The 18,662-nt window shown below is 44.5% G+C and overlaps 1 protein-coding gene across 1 annotated transcript; it reads left to right on the top strand.

Annotated features, from left to right (window-relative positions):
* The first annotated feature begins 4,385 nt into the window (after nucleotides 1-4,385).
* SNF8 (SNF8 subunit of ESCRT-II) lies at nucleotides 4,386-18,662 on the top strand. Its single transcript, XM_048517657.1, has 8 exons — nucleotides 4,386-4,535; nucleotides 8,102-8,152; nucleotides 10,525-10,663; nucleotides 12,491-12,595; nucleotides 13,568-13,640; nucleotides 14,674-14,815; nucleotides 16,350-16,424; nucleotides 18,441-18,662. The coding sequence occupies exons 1-8, from the start codon at nucleotides 4,482-4,484 to the stop codon at nucleotides 18,576-18,578; spliced, it is 777 nt and encodes a 258-aa protein (XP_048373614.1). The 5' UTR covers nucleotides 4,386-4,481; the 3' UTR covers nucleotides 18,579-18,662.

The raw sequence follows: 18,662 nt of genomic DNA, 5'->3' as shown, positions 1-18,662 counted from the left end.
TGTATTAAAGAGTCGCAGCATTCAGAAGGTTGAGAACCACTGGTCTACTAGGACAGTCAGAGGAAATCCAAAGCATTTCAGTACTTAATAGTGGGGCTATAGCTCAGTTAAAGAACACCTGCTTGGAATGTATGAAGGTCCTGGGTTCAAATCCTGGTATACCCAGTTAAAAGGCAGAGGAGACGTGAATGACTTGAGACCCTGGAGAGCAGCTGCTAATCAAAGTAGATGTACAGGCTTTGATAGACTTTTTTCTCTTTTCTCTTCACATTATCAGCCTCTGTATAAATATTTTCCTCCTTCAATTTCCAGGGGTCGGTAGGTCCAGGGCTTCCTCGGGGCAGAAGATGGATTCACTTCTATCCCTTCTTCATTTTGTACCTTTTGCTAATGAGAGTCGTTTAATAATGATGATGCAAAAACAATAAAAAAGAATCTGTTCTCCTGCGAAGACGTGCTTCAGAGATTTATTCAGTGAAAACAAAGTATGTCACTGCTTGTCAGGCATTAGGTCATTGATTAACAGGTTTTGTGGATCAAGTGGTTTGCAAGCCGGTGAGGTGATATTGAGGAAAGGGGGGAGAGGATCCCCCTTCAGCTATAAAGCTCACCAGGTCGCTTTGATTGCCAGTTGGGATCCAAATTTAGATCCAGTCAATTGTACTTTGGAGCAGTGTGGTGTAGTTGCTAGTTTGAAGCAGTGGACCATGAAACCCCCAGATCCTGATCCTTGCTCAGACATACAGATTGACTTTATAAGATTTAAAACCTTCATATTACCAGTTGACAGGGGTTTCTTTTATGGCCATTTCCAAGAGCCACCATTTTGCCCGCTTGTTGCTTCCCCATTATTTTTGTGCAACCTCCATTAGGGAAGGTTGCCTGCCACATTTTTTTTCTGCAGCAAAAGTCACATAAACCTGCCACACAGCTCGCTACAATATTGTGAAGCCTGCCCACATATGGGAATTTTGATCTTTTATATTAAGACATATCCCAAATGTTCCAGGGGCTAGGTAGAGAAGATATTCTCAAGTTTGCTCATCATATTTGTTTGCTTGTTTGTTTGTTCGTTCCATTTAATATACTGCCCACCCCGAAGGGCTTTGGGCGGTGTACAATATCATACTAAAACATCACAATGTAAAACCTCATAAAATATCATAAAACTATAAATGATTGAAATGGTAAAAATGCACAGAAATCTACAGGTGGCAAATAGCATTTCGTTCCGCGGGGCTGGTCCAGAAGGTACAAAACCACAGAATAAAAACACAGGGTAAGATAGAACAGATTACAGGTTATAGGGATGGCACAAAATCAACAGCTGCCCTTTACAAAAGCCTGGGGAAATCATTCTGTTTTACAAGCCCTGCGGGATTATTCAAGGTCCTGCAGAGCTCTAATAACGAGTTCCAGCAGACAGGGGCTATGGTGCAGAAGGCCCTAGCCCGGATGGAGGCAAGCCGAATCACGAAGGGGCTGGGGACCACCAATAAATTGGCCTCTTCAGAACGTACAGGCCGTGTGGAGACAAATGATCAATACTGCCAACAATATTGCCTCTGATGAAGCAGATGTTACTCTGTGAAACAGGGAAGACCCAGAATGTCTCATCCAGTTAATCCTTGGAACTTCGCACTTTGCACAATCTCTGGAGACCACTGAAATTACCTGGACTTACCTGGTTGGACACATACTTTTATTCTCCAGTTCCTATGCTTTTTTTCTTCTTCTACAGTGTGTGCGTTATGTTTGCCCTGTGTCAGCTGTGTTTCTGTTTACTCCTCTGCTTGCAGCTTTTTGTGTGTTGATATTATTCCATCTAAATTATATTGTAGCATACAGTGGCAGGTCTATGTGGTTTTTACCATTTTTTCTGCCTTCTTAGTTCTAGTGTTAGTTAGCTAGATCATGTCAATTTCTTGTAAATTTCACTGGGTCTATCGCTCCAGTGATAGATCTTCAGCTTGAATATAATGATAATAAAAGTAAGTTCTTTTGATCTTTCTGAAATAGTGGCCCGAAGAGAGGGAGGAACAGCTTTGGTGTGGGTGGGGGAAGGTGGAGGTGCCAGAAAACCCAAAGAAAGCTAAATGTATGCTGATCTTCTTTGCTTTCCCTGTAGAGGGAGAAGAAAAATCGCACTTTCACAGCTTTGGGAAACCATAGGGATTCTCTGATCTGAAGGCGGGATGAGGAGAGGCTGCAGGGTTTGGGACTCTTTAGTTTGGAGAGGAGACATCTGAGGGGGGATATGATTGAAGTCTATAAAATTATGCATGGGGTAGAAAATGTTGACAGAGAGAAATTTTTCTCTCTTTCTCACAATACTAGAACCAGGGGGCATTCATTGAAAATGTTGGGGGGTAGAATTAGGACTAATAAAAGGAAACACTTCTTCACACAACGTGTGATTGGTGTTTGGAATATGCTGCCACAGGAGGTGGTTATGGCCACTAACCTGGATAGCTTTAAAAAGGGCTTGGACAGATTTATGGAGGAGAAGTCGATCTATGGCTACCAATCTTGATCCTCCTTGATCTGAGGTTGCAAATGCCTTAGCAGACCAGGTGCTCGGGAGCAGCAGCAGCAGAAGGCCATTGCTTTCACATCCTGCAAGTGAGCTCCGAAAGGCACCTGGTGGGCCACTGCGAGTAGCAGAATGCTGGACTAGATGGACTCTGGTCTGATCCAGCGGGCTAGTTCTTATGTTCTTATGACTGTGGAAGAGGGGGAAATGTGTGCATAACCGAGAATCAAACCCAAAGGAAATGCAAAGGAAACCACAGATGCATTAATGGCCACATTCTCCCCTTGCCTGAGGACTGCCACACCTTTTGGTAACACCTTTATTCCTTTACAGTTACATGTAGTCTCTATGCACCTGACCCTGACCAGAACAGCAAAGAAAAGTCCATGCCCCAGGAGATATCAAGACTCTATTTTGGAAAAAGATGAGGCGGTTGATCGGGCAACAACACCTGACAGGAGAAGTTGCAGTAAAACAATTGATATGTTGAAACCCAATAAAATATTCACTTGCACAATCCTAGTGTGTTGGCACATTACTTTTTAGCTCAGCACCCAGTTGGAATTTTTGATAACCCAAAGTATATTCCTCTTACATGGCTAGAGCAGAGGAAATCAACCCAGAGGAAGGAGTTGGGGAAGAGGATTATAAATACTTCCATAAATAAATGAATCGCTCCCCATTATCATTACACCTAGCAGTGACATTTAAGCTAGTACTGCTTGATTTCTGCCCGTTTGCAACAGGGTCAGAGCTGGGTTTGACAGCATCAATGCAAAAAACCTTGCATTTTCGGAGCTCCATAATGGTTCTCTTAGGCAGTGGTGGCGAACCTTTGGCACTCCAGATGTTATGGACTACAATTCCCATCAGCCCCTGCAAGCATGGCCAATTGACCATGCTGGCAGGACTGATGAGTGCTCAGTCATAACATCTATGAGTGCCAAGTCGCCCTACTGATAAACCACCCATTTTATGGGAATCCACCACGGCTCCTTCCGCACATGCAGAATAATGTTTTTTCAATTCACTTTCAATGCACTTTGCAGCTGGATTTTGTTGTGCAGAAGAGCAAAACCCACTTGCAAACAATTGTGAAAGTGGATTGAAAATGCATTATTCTGCTTGTGCGGAAGGGGCCCAACCCTCACTTGCACATGGAAGCTGTTGGGAGATTTTCATTTAAGGAAAGGTCCCCTAGAGGGCAACATTTCAGCGCATTAAACCCATGTCGTGCCGAAAGAGAGAAGGCACGCCTCCTCCAAACAGAGTACATTTGGGTTCTGGTGGGTTTTGCGGGCTGTGTGGCCGTGGAAAACCCACCAGAACCAGTTGAATCCGGCCGTGAAAACCTTCGACAATACAGAGTACATTTTATCACTACTCCACAAACCTTTCTTTATAAAGTGCTGTCTCATCTGCATTGCAAAGCTAAAACACCGCCCACTGCAACCTCAGCAGCTTTTTCCCAAGCGTGCAAACTTTGAACACTGCAACGTTTGTGCCCCTTTGCACAGCAAAGACAGCAGTTCCAGCTAGCAACGCCCCGGGGAACAGGCGCGAGCTTCTGTTATTATTTTCAGGACATATTTGCAGGGGATCCCTACAGATCTTTGCACATTTCAGAAAGGGGACCCTGCTTTTTATCTTTTTTTTTTAAAGCCTTGCGGCTACTTTGCAGATTTGCTTTTGGGAGCTTTGCTCTGCAAACCTTGCAGAGGCAACAAGGACTCTGGCGTTGCATCAACCCCAAATGTGAGGATCCGTACAGCGCATCAACGCCATGTGATTACCAGGAGCCAGCCAGCAAGCAACCACGCCCTTCCTGGCTGTCGCAGGCTTGTGACGACAGTGGAGGGGGTGGTTTTGCAAAAAACACCAGCTGCATCGTTACACTTTCCTGGTCCCCCCAAGCAAGCGGCTGCGGTTAGCAGATCCTCCTGGAAAGATGCACCGCCGGGGGGTCGGGGCTGGGGCCATCGCCAAAAAGAAGCTGGCAGAGGTGAGCTCTCCCTTCTTCTCCTGCTCTCTTGCTCTGCCCTTGCAGGTGGAGAGGGATCCACTTCCCCATGTTGCAAAGCCAAATTGTACCCTAATGATTTCTCGTGCCCTTAGTGGGAGACAGGGTGTGGGTTCGAAAAGGAGGCGTTTTTTCCCGAGCAAGAGCAAAGGCAGGGCGTGTAGAAAATGTTGATTCCTTAAGGACTTCGTGTATCTGTAAAAGTCCTTCCAGCTTCCTACTTATGGGAGTTTGCTTTCCACCCACTGACTAGAACCATGCATACCTGTGTACCTGTGTCTCAGGAAGTTGACCATTTGGACTTGATTTTTTTTAAAAAAAACTATAAGGGTCCAGCTAACTAATGCTTTGTAATCAAAATAAGTATGTAATGAATGTGCACATTCTGCAAATTTGACTTGATTTTAAAAACAAGATAGTAAAGGACAAAATTGTACCACAAGGCTGCAGCTTAATGCTGGCAAAATAAATCCTCCATCTGGAGTGCAGAACAACAGACCTTTTGCTTCTGTATTTCATTACAAACTTAAATGAATGTATTGTCGAAGGCTTTCACGGCCAGAATCACTGGGGTTGTGCGTGGTTTCCGGGCTGTATGGCCGTGGTCTAGCAGCATTCTCTCCTGATGTTTCGCCTGCATCTGTGGCTGGCATCTTCAGAGGATCTGATAGTTGGAAAGGTATATATAGTCCACTTGCTATAGTTGGAAAGGTATATATACTCACAGGTATATATACTCCACTGTCAGATCCTCTGAAGATGCCAGCCACAGATGCAGGCGAAACGTGAGGAGAGAATGCTGCTAGAACACGGCCATTCATCCCGGAAACCACACAGCACCCCAACTTAAATGAAAATGCACAAAAGTTTCCGTAACAAACCAGCCATCTATACAAGGACAAACTAGCTGGAAATCTAGACTCAATGCCAATCTAATGAAACTTCAAGGCTCATTAAACCAGAGTAGTACTTTTTTTTAGTACAACTTGTTCACAATGAAACGGGATAATCAAAAGGGGCTGCACTCTGCTAGTTTAACTCACGTTTCTCGCAAAGCTATCAGGGTCCTGCTAACTCCAGTTCTTTACAATCAAAATAAGTACCGTATATACTCGTGTATAAGTCGACCCGCATATAAGTCGAGGCACCTAATTTTACCACAAAAAACTGGGAAAACTTATTGACTCGCGTATAAGTCGAGGGTGGGAAATGCAGCATCAATTGAGGCATCAGTAGGTTAAATGTTTTTGAATATTTATTTCAAAGAAAAACAGTAAACTGGCTCAGTAAGTGGAAAAGAGGGTCAACAAGAACAATATGGTATCAACAATAACTTTAAAAGTACAAAAACCTTAGCTCAACCAGCAACCAAGCTAAAACACAAGAGTTAAAATCCTTCAAAACTGGATTCATAATCATCATTTTGTATGTCCAAAATGTGACCCAACTTAGATTTTAAGAGGGATATTATCGGAAATGAAAAAATCTGCCTATTAGCTGTTGTAAACAATGGGGGGATGGGGCATCCCCTTTGGGGGTCAATAACTTTGGATCCCCTGACCCAAACTTCACCAAACCTGAGAAACTGGTATCGTAAAGAGACTCCACCGATGAGACCAGCGGGTTTGTCGAACTTTGGTCTAGAGGGTCCAAAGTTATGAACCCTCAAAAGGGAAGCCCCATCTACTAATAACTCCCATTGAAAACCAATGGGGAATAGAGGCACCTCCTTTGGGGGTCCATAACTTTGGACCCCCTGAACCAAACTTTACCAAACTTGGCTGGTATCATCAGGAGAGTCTTCTGAGGGTACCCTGAAATTTTGGTGCCTCTAGCATAAAAACTGCGCCCCCTGCTGGCCGGCAAAGTAAAAACACACAAAATTTTTAATGACCCGCATATAAGTCGAGGGGAGCTTTTTCAGCATTAAAAATGTGCTGAAAAATTCGACTTATACATGAGTATATACGGTATATAATGAGTGTAGACATTCTACAAAACAAGAATAAATAGTTAAAAACAAGGGTTCTGGAAACTACGGTAGATCCCGGTGTATGTTTTTATGGTGAATTTTTATTGTGTAAGTCGCCTAGAGACTTGGTATAAGGCAGGGTATAAATATTTTAAAATAAATGTAAATAAATAAATAATGTGTTGCAAATCAAACATCCAGTATGCAACTGAGGTGTTATTACACATGCAGTTGAGGAAAATATCAAACAGCCAGCAAAATCAAATGTGTTTCGGCCCCTCATTGCAATTTACACTTGATGTAACAGCCCTTTTTCTCCACCTCCAACCAAATTCAGTTTTTCCAATAATGTGTCACTTGGCTATTATTTAAATAAGGCTGCATCACAATCCAATCATTATCACTCTGTAATCATGTAAGGAAGGAGCACACAAGCAGGTTTTGTAGCAAGGTATATTTTAGGCTAAAAGTTACCCCTTGGAGGCAAATAAAATTTGTCTCTGGTCCAGTTCTCTACTCGCAGAGTAGAGATGTAGGGATGGAGAAGTGGAAATTATAAGTCCATCTGACATGATTCAGGTTTCATTTTGGGTTTAAAATATCCCCAGTAAACAAAAAGCACCGCCAGTCTTGCTTCTTAAGAACACAAACTTTGATACTTATTAATTTACTAAGTGAATTGGAAAGTGAAAATAAGTGCACTACTGTCTAAAACATCTATGAACAAAAAGTTGCAATAAATGCAACCACTAACAATATATACACTAACAATATGTACATACAGAAATTACAATAGTATACATAGGAACAATTAAGATCTAGGAATTCTTTTTGTTTTTTACTGTGTAATGAAACACAGATGTATCGAAGTTTGTATGTTTGTGTTCCTAAGCAGCAGTACTGGGGGTGTTTTTTTGTTTATTGTTAATTGCTATTCAGCATGCTTAAGTCCTATTTGTAGTTTAAAACATCCCCCCCCCCCCCGAACCCAGTTGTGGAAACAACACAACTTTATTGCAGTGTCCCAAGACACACCAACCCTGTTTCCCCGAAAATAAGACATCTCCTGAAAATAAGACGTAGTAATGGTTTGCTGAAGTGCTAAATATAAAGCATTTCCCGAAAGTAAGATGTAGCAAAGTTTTTGTTTGGAAGCATGCCCGTCGACCAGAGCATGCAGCTGTGGAGTGGAAAAATAAGACATCCCCTGAAAATAAGACATAGCGCATCTTTGGGAGCAAAAAATTAATATAAGACACTGTCTTATTTTTGCGGAAACAGGGAAGAAAGCACTATTGTCTGGAAGAGTAATTGCTGCAGACCTGATCCAATAAAAATGGGTTTAAAACCATGCCTCATGGCTGTTTGCTGAACTTCTAGCGGGAGAGAGAAAACCACAGATTTTGTGCCATGAGAGGGAAGGCCACGTTCCAGGTTCTTCTTGCCAGTACCAACAGCTGGGACTTTTGTGCTTATGAATTTGGAACTCATGGGGGAAAATGTGTTTTGAGGCCATTGTGTAATTGGTGGGGGGAAATCCAGCAACTTTCTGTTTTGTTTTGTTTTCCTTATGTAGGCCAAATACAAAGAACGGGGTACAGTTTTGGCAGAAGACCAGTTAGCCCAGGTGAGATGGGGGCAATACTTTTTGGAGCTGGGGGGAGAGTTGTTGCTTGCAAGTAATTTAGGCTTATGTACTTGATGCTTAAATATCCTGTGGAACTCACTGCCACAGGATGTTGTAGGACTAAGGGCAGGAAATGAAGAAAAGTCCACACAAATGATATAAAAATGTAGGAAAATAACCAACAGGTAAAATGAATTGTACATTTTTAGTAATAGGCTGAAATGCATTTGCTTTTCATTTTGTCTCTTGTATCTAGATGTTTTATTTTTCATAAACATTTTGCTTGAACAACTTGATGTTTTGGTGAGGTTTCAATCTCTGTGTTAATATTCCTGTTTTGTGATGATTTTCTGGTTTGCAACCAATTAGGTATTTTCTGATGTTCGGTCGATTGTTTGGACTTCTGTTTCATTTTCTGCATTGGCTTGGTTGAAGGCAGTTCCTTCCTTCTTTTGATTGCATTGATGAGGGTTAAGGGTGTCTATGATTGTGAATCATTCCTAGAGTGGGCACTTCCCTCTCACCTCTCCCATGGGGTGCAGTCGGCCATAGGGGTGCTGAGATTTAGATGAACCATTCTGATCCAGAACTTGCCGCAAACGACTTTTCATTCACTTTTATCGGGTCTCCCTTGAGAGAGGTCACCTGGGCTGCCCAAACTGGATTGAATCCACCCAGCTTTTCCGCTGGAGAAAAAGGGAGCAGGGATCCCTATCGACCACCAAAAAGGTTACTCTGGAGATTCTGAGATCTGCATGGACAAAATCCATGTGGAGTGGAGTCTGTAAGTAGCAGAGGAACTGGGCATATCTCAGTAAAGAAGCTGGATGGATTCAACCTATTATTTTAATTGGGTTGCACTTTCTGGTGTATGGGGGGGGGGGCATATCATTGGTCAGGAGCAACATAGGTTTAACTGTTGAGGCCCAGCGGCTGGAAGGGAAGAGAAAGAGGCTCATTCCGCACATGCAGAATAATGCACTTTCAAACTGCTTTCAGTGCTCTTTGAAGCTGTGCGGAAAGGCAAAATCCACTTGCAAACAGTTGTGAAAGTGGTTTGAAAACGCATTATTTTGCGTGTGCGGAAGGGGCCAGAGTGAAAGATTAATCCACGCAATGGTCACTTCTAGGCTAGACTACTGCAATTTGCTCTACTTTGGTCTACCTTTGGAGTTGATCCGGAAGCTGAAAGTTGTATAGCATGCAGCCAGGCTCCTAGCTGGAGCTTCTAGCCGGGACCATATAACACCTGTCCGGAAAGACCTACGTTGGCTGCCTGTCAAATACTGGATCGTCTTCAAAGTCTTGGTGTTAACCTTTTAAGGCCATTAGCGGCCCTGGACCTGCATATCTGCAGGACTGCCTCTCTCCATAATGCCCTCAAAGATCCCTCCGGTCCGCGAAGGGGAACTTGTTGGTGGTCAACTGGCTACAACATGGGCCATGGCTTTAATGGCCCTGGCCCCGGCCTGGTGGAATGCTCTTCCTGGCGACATTCCTGTGGAGTCTGCCTCAGTTCTGCAGGGCCTGTAAAACACAGCTGTTCCTCCAGGCCTTTTCTGCTGGGCCACCCGGGCATCCCTTCCTTTAAGATCATTTCTGGTTCTCGTCTGGATACGGTGCGTGCATCTGTTTTTATGCTCCCATGTTAGGTTTCTTTTTATGCCATCTGTTTGTCATCTGTTTTTAAGTCTATGCTGTTTCGAATGTCAAAATGTTTCTTTTATGTTATTGATTGTATTGATTGTTTTATATGTATTTTATTGTGAGCTGCCCTGAGTCCTGCGGGAGATTGGCAGGATAAAAGGGCAATTAATTAATTAATATGGAGGATGTTCCCTCTGCCGTCTTCTTTACCCGCTGCTAATCCCAGGATCTCTGCCTTTTGGCAGGTCCTGTTAGAGGCTGCAGAAACTGATGTAGCTTCTTCTGTTGGGTTTAATACACCTGGCTGCAGAAATGGACCGACTCCTTTGAGCTGCTAGTTTGAACTAAATAGTTCAGCACGATGACATGGAGTGGTGGTTAGGGCGCTACACTAGGACCTGCTTCTACTCTGCCACAAAACGCAGCAGACAACCTTGGGCTGGTCATTTTTGTTCAACCTGGCCTACCTCATGGGATTATTGTGAGGATAAACTGACAGAGGGAGACTGATGTATGGCCCCCTGAGCTCCTTGCAAGAAAGACAGGGTAAAAATGTTTTGATAGATTGGAACAATAAAAGGCTTTGGGAACCACTACAAACCAGATAAATGTCCTATAATGAAATACAAGTCTGTTACAACTCTCAGAGGCACAGATGGAGAGAACAGTATTTCAGATTAGCTGGTTCAACGTTTCTCCTTTCTCTTCCACATCCTTGTCTACAGATGTCCAAGCAGCTGGACACTTTTAAAACGAACCTTGAAGAATTTGCCAGCAAACACAAACAAGAGATCCGTAAAAACCCGCAGTTCAGAGTCCAGTTTCAGGACATGTGTGCGACAATCGGCGTGGATCCGCTAGCGTGTAAGAAATGAGAAAGGCCCAGGGCGGGTTGGAGATGAGTCTGAAAGTCTGCCGAGCGCTGACTTCTGCGGGCTTGAGGGGGTAATTCTGGCCCCTTCTGCACATGCAGAATAATGCACGTTCAATCCACTTCCAATGCACTTTGAAGCTGTGCGGAATAGCAAAATCCACTTGCAAACAATTGTGAGAGTGGATTGAAAGGGCGTTATTCTGCATGTTTGGGATGGGACTGTTTGTATCCTTGCTGTCAATCTAGCTTCCTTGCGAGAGGCTCCTCTGTATTCCAGTAAGAACAGCAGGAGAGTTGCTCTGACCCCAACCTGGTGGGACACTCATTAATGAGACACAGGCCTTGCAGGACCTATCACAGTTCTGCAGGGCGTGTAAGATGGAGATGTTCCGCCAGGCCTATGGTTGAGAACAGTGACTGTATTTATGCATCCTAGCTGGCCACCTTTCCCCTGTCCCTTTTCTTTCTTTTTGGCTGATCTGAAAACCAAATGATCTCTGTGGAATTGACTTGCCCGTTCTTTACTAGGGTTGTTTTTAGGCATACTGAATAGCAATTAATGACAAAAAACCCCAAACACCGCCTGTCCTGCTGTTAAAGAACACAAACTTCGATACTTACTACTAGTTTACAACTAAGTGAATTGAAAAGTGAAAATAAGTGCACTGCTGTCTTAAACAGCTATGAACATACATAAATGCAAAAAGTTACAAATAATACAAACCACTAACAGGGTACATATACAGGAAATACAATTGTATACGGAGGAACAGTTATGCTCTATGATTTTTTTTTGTTTTTGCTGTGTAATGAAACACAGATTGAATTTAAAGATTCAGTCCTTTACTGTCCGCATACATGAAGGACTCAGTGGTTACAATAGCAGGACCTTCTTTAGGAGTGCAAAAATATCCAGAATAAGGCATTCTAAAACAAAATTCACGCTAAGACGTTTGTGAGGTCTTACTCAGTAGAATGCTGTGACCATTAGGTACAGTCGTAGTTCTCTGTGCTGTAACAATACAAAGCAAAACTAAATTGTACAATATTCCAAACACAACAGAAATATTACTATAATTTCATGCACATGAACTTACATTAGATAATTCAATGCCACATCAACCCCCTTGCTGGGGTTGTTTTTAGGCAACGTGGCTGATTATATTGTATTTGCATTGTATTTATATTTATATTGTTTTTTATATATTTGTTGTGAATCAGTGTTGGAAATTGCTCTGAGACTGTGTTAACACAGGGGAAGCAGTATAAGAACTGGATAAATAAACAACTGATTTGACTTGGGCTTAGTGCCGTAGTTAGCACATTGGCCTCAGACGTGGAGATCAAGGCTGAGATCTCCACTTTGTGGGGAAGTCACAGTTCTCTCGGAACTCTCTCAGCCCCACCAACCTCACAACATGTGTCTGTTGTGGTGAGAGGAAGGGAAGGAGTTTGTAAGCCACTTTGAGACTCCTTGCCGGAGAGAAGGGAGGTGGTATAAATCCAAACTCCTCTTTTTCTTCTGGATTACAAGTTAGAGTACCATTCAGGGAAAGCCTTGTCTTATGAAAATGAATATCTCTCAGAGACACAATTTCATAACAATAGATTTTTTTAAAAAATTCTAGTCCTCATGATTCAGAAACATCTACGTAAGTCTTGGAATCCTGGAGGATTCCAAGACTTATGTAGATGTTTCTGAATCATGAGGACTAGAATTTTTTTAAAAAATCTATTGTTATGAAATTGTGTCTCTGAGAGAATATGGAAATATGCAGCCCTAATTCACATTGTCCCTTTGTCCTTTTTTTCTGCAGCTGGTAAAGGATTCTGGTCCGAAATGTTAGGTGTTGGCGATTTTTACTATGAGCTGGGCGTCCAGATTATTGAAGTCTGTCTGGCTCTGAAGCACAGAAATGGAGGTGAGGTTGTTGGATGTGCATTTACATGGTCAATATTTCTGTTTCTGTTGTCGTGACTCTCTTTTTTTTGCCTGTTCTCCACTCTTTGAAAATGAGCATGGCTCAGTGGTTAAGAGCAGTGGACTCTAATCTGGGGAATTGGGTTTGATTCCCCACTCCTCCATAGGAGCGGTGAACTCTTATCCATTCAATCAAGTTTGTTTCCCCACTGCTACATTCCTGCTAGGTGACTCTGGGCTAGTCACAGTTCTCTCAGAACTCTCTCAGATGTGTTTCTGCACTCTTACATTCCTGCTGGGTGACCTTGGGCTAGTCACCTCTCTGACCTCTCTGAGCCCCACCTGCCTCACAAGGTGTCTGTTGTTGGGAGTGGAAGGAAAAGGAGTTTGTAAGCCAACTTGAGTCTCCTTACAGGAAAGAAAGGAGGGATATAAAACAAAACTCTTCTTCTTTTTCTAAGACATGTCTGGGGCCCTACCCTTCCTGCCATCCCATACCCAACGCTTGCCTGTGATAGAAAGGGAGAAGGTTTGCACGCACTTTATCCTTCCCAATCTGCCACAGCCATCTCCCTAATTGTTGACCACTGCCTGACCCCTTTTAAAGAGAGCATGGCACGTGTCAGGGCTGGATTTACCTATAGGCTTGGCAGGCCGAAGCCTTGTCCCTCAAAATCTAGGGGGTCTCCAGCCGAAGCCTTGTCCCTCAAAATCTAGGCCGAAGCCTTGGCAGGCCGAAGCCTTGTCCCTCAAAATCTAGGGGGCCTCCAGCCAAGCTGCGTCATAATTTTGACTGTGTCATAGATCTTATACATGCTGTCATCACGTACTGTAGTCGCTACAATAATTTCCCTTGCACTCTGTTTCAGAAGAATACTGTCTTAAGCTGATAACACAACACTAGCATTGATTTCTGTATCGATGGTGAATTGTCGGGATTTTAAACATCATCCTGTCTGTTGGTTCTCATTAGGATTAATAACGCTGGAGGAGCTTCACCAGCAAGTGTTGAAAGGCCGGGGAAAGTTTGCTCAAGACGTCAGCCAGTAAGTGTTGCGTCCGAGACACTGTGTGCTCGGATTGTACAGACAGTGTATACAGTGGGGGATCTACGCTGCTATACAGACTGGCTTGAATGTGACTCAAGCCTTCCTGGGGCCTGAGCAGTGGAGCGACTTCCATCAGGGGACGGCTCCTCAAGCTGGAGATGGGCTTCAGACTTGGCTGGACAGAGTGGTGATATCCGAGCCAGTCAGCTCATTTTGCAAAATCATGTTTGCAGAACTCTTGCTGGGAAAGCGCCGGGAGCAGCAGGGGACAAAGTGCTGTACACCTTCAAGCAGCTCCCACTTGTGTAAATGGTGGCCCTGCTGCTATGAAACATGAGCACTGCGTGGGGTTTTTCTTTCTCCCTCTCTCCAAGTCATCCCATGACCTCTGAAAACCAGTGTGGTGTAGTGGTTAAGAGCAGGTGCATTCTAATCTGGAGAACCGGGTTTGATCCCCTTCTCTGCCACTTGAGAGGTAGAGGCTTATCTGGTTAGCTTGTTCACTCCCACACATGCCAGCTGGGTGATCTTGGTCTAGTCATAGTTCTTCGGAGCTTTCTCAGCCCCACCCACCTCACAGGGTGTTTGTTGTGGGGAAGGAAAAGGAGATTGTCAGCCCCTTTGAGTCCCCCTACAGGAGAGAAAGGGGGGGATATAAATCATAAGAACATAAGAACTAGCCTGCTGGATCAGACCAGAGTCCATCTAGTCCAGCATTCTGCTACTCGCAGTGGCCCACCAGGTGCCATTGGGAGCTCATATGCAGGAGGTGAAAGCAATGGCCTTCTGCAGCTGCTGTTCCCGAGCACCTGGTCTGCTAAGGCATTTGCAATCTGAGATCAAGGAGGATCAAGATTGGTAGCCAGAGATCGACTTCTCCTCCATAAATCTGTCCAAGCCCCTTTTAAAGCTATCCAGGTTAGTGGCCATCACCACCTCCTGTGGCAGCATATGGTTAAAATCCAAGCTATTCTTCTTCTTCGGTGCCCAGGTGTTAACCTAGCCTCCCTCTTCTGCCCCGATTCCTCAGGGATGACCTCATTCGAGCGATTAAGAAGCTGAAAGTGCTCGGAAATGGCTTTGGGATCCTTCCTGTTGGTGGGACGTACCTGATCCAGTCTGTGCCTGCTGAACTGAACATGGATCACACCGTTGTGATCCAGCTGGCTGAGGTACTGGAAAAGACCGTGCAGAATGACATCGGACTGGCTCTCGTTTTAAGTCAATGGACACTGGACTGGATGGGCCAGTGGTCTGATCCAAGCGAGCTGAAATTGTATTCACAAAACTTGTATGGTTGATCGGTTCTGGTGGCCTTAATAGAAATGGCCCCCGATGCAGGGAAGGGATAGATTGGCCGTTTTCAAAGAAATTGTGCGAGTGGAGCTTTCAGGAGATTAGAAGTCGACATGAATAGTCCAGCTTGTGCAATATTTCTCTCAGGCCCCTTCCACACATGCAGAATAATTCACTTTCAATCCATTTTGCAGCTGGATTTGACTGTGCGGAATAGCAAAATCCACTTGCAAACTATTGTGAAAGTGGATTGAAAGGGCATTATTCTGCATGTGCGGAAGGGGCCTCAGTGAGCAATTACAGGAGAAGGCTTCTCTGCATGGAAACTTTAAGATGGACAAACTCAGGACTATATTCATGCATTTGCCTGATGCCGCAAGAAAGAGGAAAGATCCTGATCGGCCTTTTGGGCGGGAGTGTTGTCATTATTTAAATAGTCTGCAAAGGTCATTTGGTGCCATCTGTATGCCGTTATGGAATATACATTTCCAAATATGAAAGAGAGTGTAATGTGGCATCACCTGTACAAGATATGCATGACTGTGTTCCAAAGCATGAAGCTCCCTTGTACCAAGTTAGCATATTGGTTCATTCAGCTTGGCACTCTCTCTTCTGGCTCTTGGCAGCCCACAAAGGTTTACCTCTGGATTCCTTTCCCAAGCTTCACCTTGAGAGCCGGCATGATTTAGTGGTTAAGAGCAGGTGGACTCTAATCAGGAGAACTTGGGTTGATTCCCCACTCCTTCACATGAGTGGCAGAGTCTTATCTGTTGAACCAGATTTGCTTCCTCAGTCCTACATTCCTGCTGGGTGACCTTGAGCTAGTCACAGTTCATTCAGAACTCTTTCAGCCCCACCTACCTCACAAGGTGTCTGTTGTGTGGAAAGGAAGGGAAAATAGTTTGTAGGCCGCCTTGTGTCTCCTTACAGGAGAGAAAGGCGGGGTGTAAATCCAAACTTTCCTTGATTTTCATGTGGAATATTGCAATATTCTGTGGGTTGGTCTTTGTCAATAGATGGTGTGGTGTAGTGGTTAAGAGCGGGTGGACTATTATCTGGTGAACTGGATTTGTTTCCCTGCTCCTACACACAAAGACTGCTGGGTGACCTTCGGCTTCTCTCAGCCCCACAAGGTGTCTTGTAACGGAGAGAGGAAGAGGAGTTTGTAAGCTGCCTTGAGACTCCTTATAGTTGAGAAAAGCAGGGTATAAATCCAAAGGTGTCTCCTCCTCCTCCAGGTAGAATAACCTCTCAGCCATGTGAATGCAAACTCTACCACTGACCCTATCAACTGGCTTGCATTAAGCATCTCTTCTCCATTAAAGCAGAGCTCAGAGCCTTCTGATTTGTGTTCGCAGTCTTTGCAAATAACCTTTGACATCAACCTGTTTGCTTCGCTCTCTGTTCCAGAAAAAGGGATACGTGACCATCAGCGAAATCCAGTCCAGTTTGAAATGGGAAGCGCAGCGGGCCAAGCAGGTGCTGGTAGGTAAACTATTGGATGGTTGCTAGAAAGGGAACCCCAAGTATAGGAGAAGCACATGTCACATTCAGAATATAAACTATGAAAGTGCAGTAATGCTTAACATGCGGATAGCTCTTCCAGTGTCCAAAGCACATTGCCGCTGTTACCACACTCAGGTGGTAAGCAGCAAGTGTTATTGCCCTAATAACAGCTGGAAATCAGAGGGCTTGGCAAAGGCTGCTTGGCGAGTTTGGGACACTTGAGATCTTCACAACTGCAGCTGCTCCTCATAGCCACCTCGCTACGCTACCCCTGTTTTTTTCCTGTAGAATCATGGACTTGGAAGAGACCCCAAGGGCCATCAAGTCCAACCCCCTGCAATGCAGGAACACACAATCAAAGCACCCCTGACATATGCTGATCCAGCCTTTGTTTGAAAACCTCCAAAGAAGGAGACTCCACCACTCTCCGAGGCAGTGAATTCCATTGTCAAACAGCCCTTACGGTTAGGAAGTTCTTCCTAATGTTTAGGTGGAATCTCTCTTCCTTCACCTTGAATCCATGACTCATTGTCCTATTCTCTGAGGCAGCAGAAAACAAGCTTGCTCCCTCTTCGACATGACATCCCTTCAAATATTTAAACATGGTTATTATGTCACCCCTTAACCTACGCTTCTCCTGTACTTAAAGCATATGATAAACCTGGTGGTAGTAGTGCTGCCTGCTTTAAGGCATGAGAGTAGAGACAGGAGTGAGCTGACGTAGTGAAAGAACACACACTGAAGTACCCTGAATTGGACTGTTGGCCTTTTGAGGTCACTGTTGCCTACTCTGATTGGCAGCAGTTTCCTAGGGCTCTCAGCAGTTCCCTAGGGCTTTGCTTGCTACCAAAACGTCTGGAGCATACCTGTTTGTTAACTCTGATGGAATAAACCTGATTGCAGTGATTTCAGTGAGTCTGATTATTGGGAGGTGGTCGACGGGCACAACATATTGATGGATCCAACATTTCCCCATTGGGCAGCAATGCAGATCCCCCACTATACGCCCCCTCCTTTCAATGGTTCTCCCAAAAGTTAAAGTGCCCTCAGGCTGTGCTGTTCCTCCAAGGTCAGATCCCTGATAAGGCCCAGGGACTTTCAGGTGAGGGTGGAAAACCCGTTACTACAACTATCTAAGAGAGCTACCTTGGGCTAGTTACAGTTCTTGGGAACTCTCTCAGCCCCACCTACCTCACCAGGTGTCTGTTGTGGGGAGAGGAAAGGAAAGGAACTTGTAAACCATCTTGAGTATCCTTACAGGAGGGAAATGGGGGGGGGGGGGTATAAATCCAAACACTTCTTCTAAACAAAGCAAGTGTTAGCACAAGCTGGGATTCATTGATGCCACTATCTTCGGACTCCCCTGGGTGCCCCATGGCAAGACCGTGAGGGGAAGGGGCTTGACAGACTGGGAAAACTATATGGATTTATTAATCAACATACCAGCTGTCTGGAATGTTACACTGTACAGCTTCAGCAATTACAGGAGGATGTTCTATCTGTTCTGAATGGTGATGCAGTTTGGCTCTAACTATAAAAGAGTGCAGACCCTTTCCATAGGTTGTTAAATATGAAGCCTAACCAGTGTCAAGAGCTCTACTGAGAACCAGCGTGGTGCAGTGGTTAAAAGCAGGTGCACTCTAATCTGGAGAACCGGGTTTGATGCCCCGTTCTGCCACTTGAGCTGTGGAGGCTTATCTGGTAAACCAGGTTAGCTTGTGCACTCCAACACATGCCAGCTGGGTGACCTTGGGCCAGTCGCAGTTCTTCGGAGCTCTCTCAGCCCCACCCACCTCACAGGGTGTTTGTTGTGGGGGGAGGGGGAGAAGGGAAAGGATATTGTAAGCCCCTTTGAGTCTACCTCCAGGACCTTTTAATGAACCGGTACCACTTGTGACTGACCTCTTCTCATCTGTATTAGAAATAAATTCTACGGTGGCCTGGAGAATCACTTCCCAAAATATATATATATATTTTTATTGTGTGTTTTAACAGGACCACTTGTTGAAAGAAGGGATGGCTTGGCTGGACACACAGGCCCCAGCGGAACCTCAGTACTGGCTCCCTGCCCTCTTCACAGAGCTGTACTCTCAGGAGATCACGCCAGAAGAAGCCAAAGAAGCTTTGCCCTGACAGCTGAGGAGGACAGAGATTTACCTGAGCTTCATTTAATGGAGTGGTGCTACTGTTGGTTGTGAACCAAATGAAACAAAGCAA

The sequence above is a fragment of the Sphaerodactylus townsendi genome, linkage group LG15, assembly GCF_021028975.2.
Source record: "Sphaerodactylus townsendi isolate TG3544 linkage group LG15, MPM_Stown_v2.3, whole genome shotgun sequence".
Classification (NCBI taxonomy): Eukaryota; Metazoa; Chordata; class Lepidosauria; order Squamata; family Sphaerodactylidae; genus Sphaerodactylus; species Sphaerodactylus townsendi.
The sequence above is the reverse complement of the archived record's forward strand: the minus strand, read 5'-3'. Positions and strand labels throughout refer to the sequence as shown.

Bases quoted from the DNA above. Each gene is read 5' to 3' on its own strand.
- SNF8 (XM_048517657.1), top strand. From the start codon at position 4,482: ATGCACCGCCGGGGGGTCGGGGCTGGGGCCATCGCCAAAAAGAAGCTG. The intron at 4,536-8,101 runs GTGAGCTCTCCC...TTCCTTATGTAG, and splicing joins CCAAAAAGAAGCTGGCAGAG to GCCAAATACAAAGAACGGGG. The intron at 12,596-13,567 runs GTGAGGTTGTTG...GGTTCTCATTAG, and splicing joins TCTGAAGCACAGAAATGGAG to GATTAATAACGCTGGAGGAG.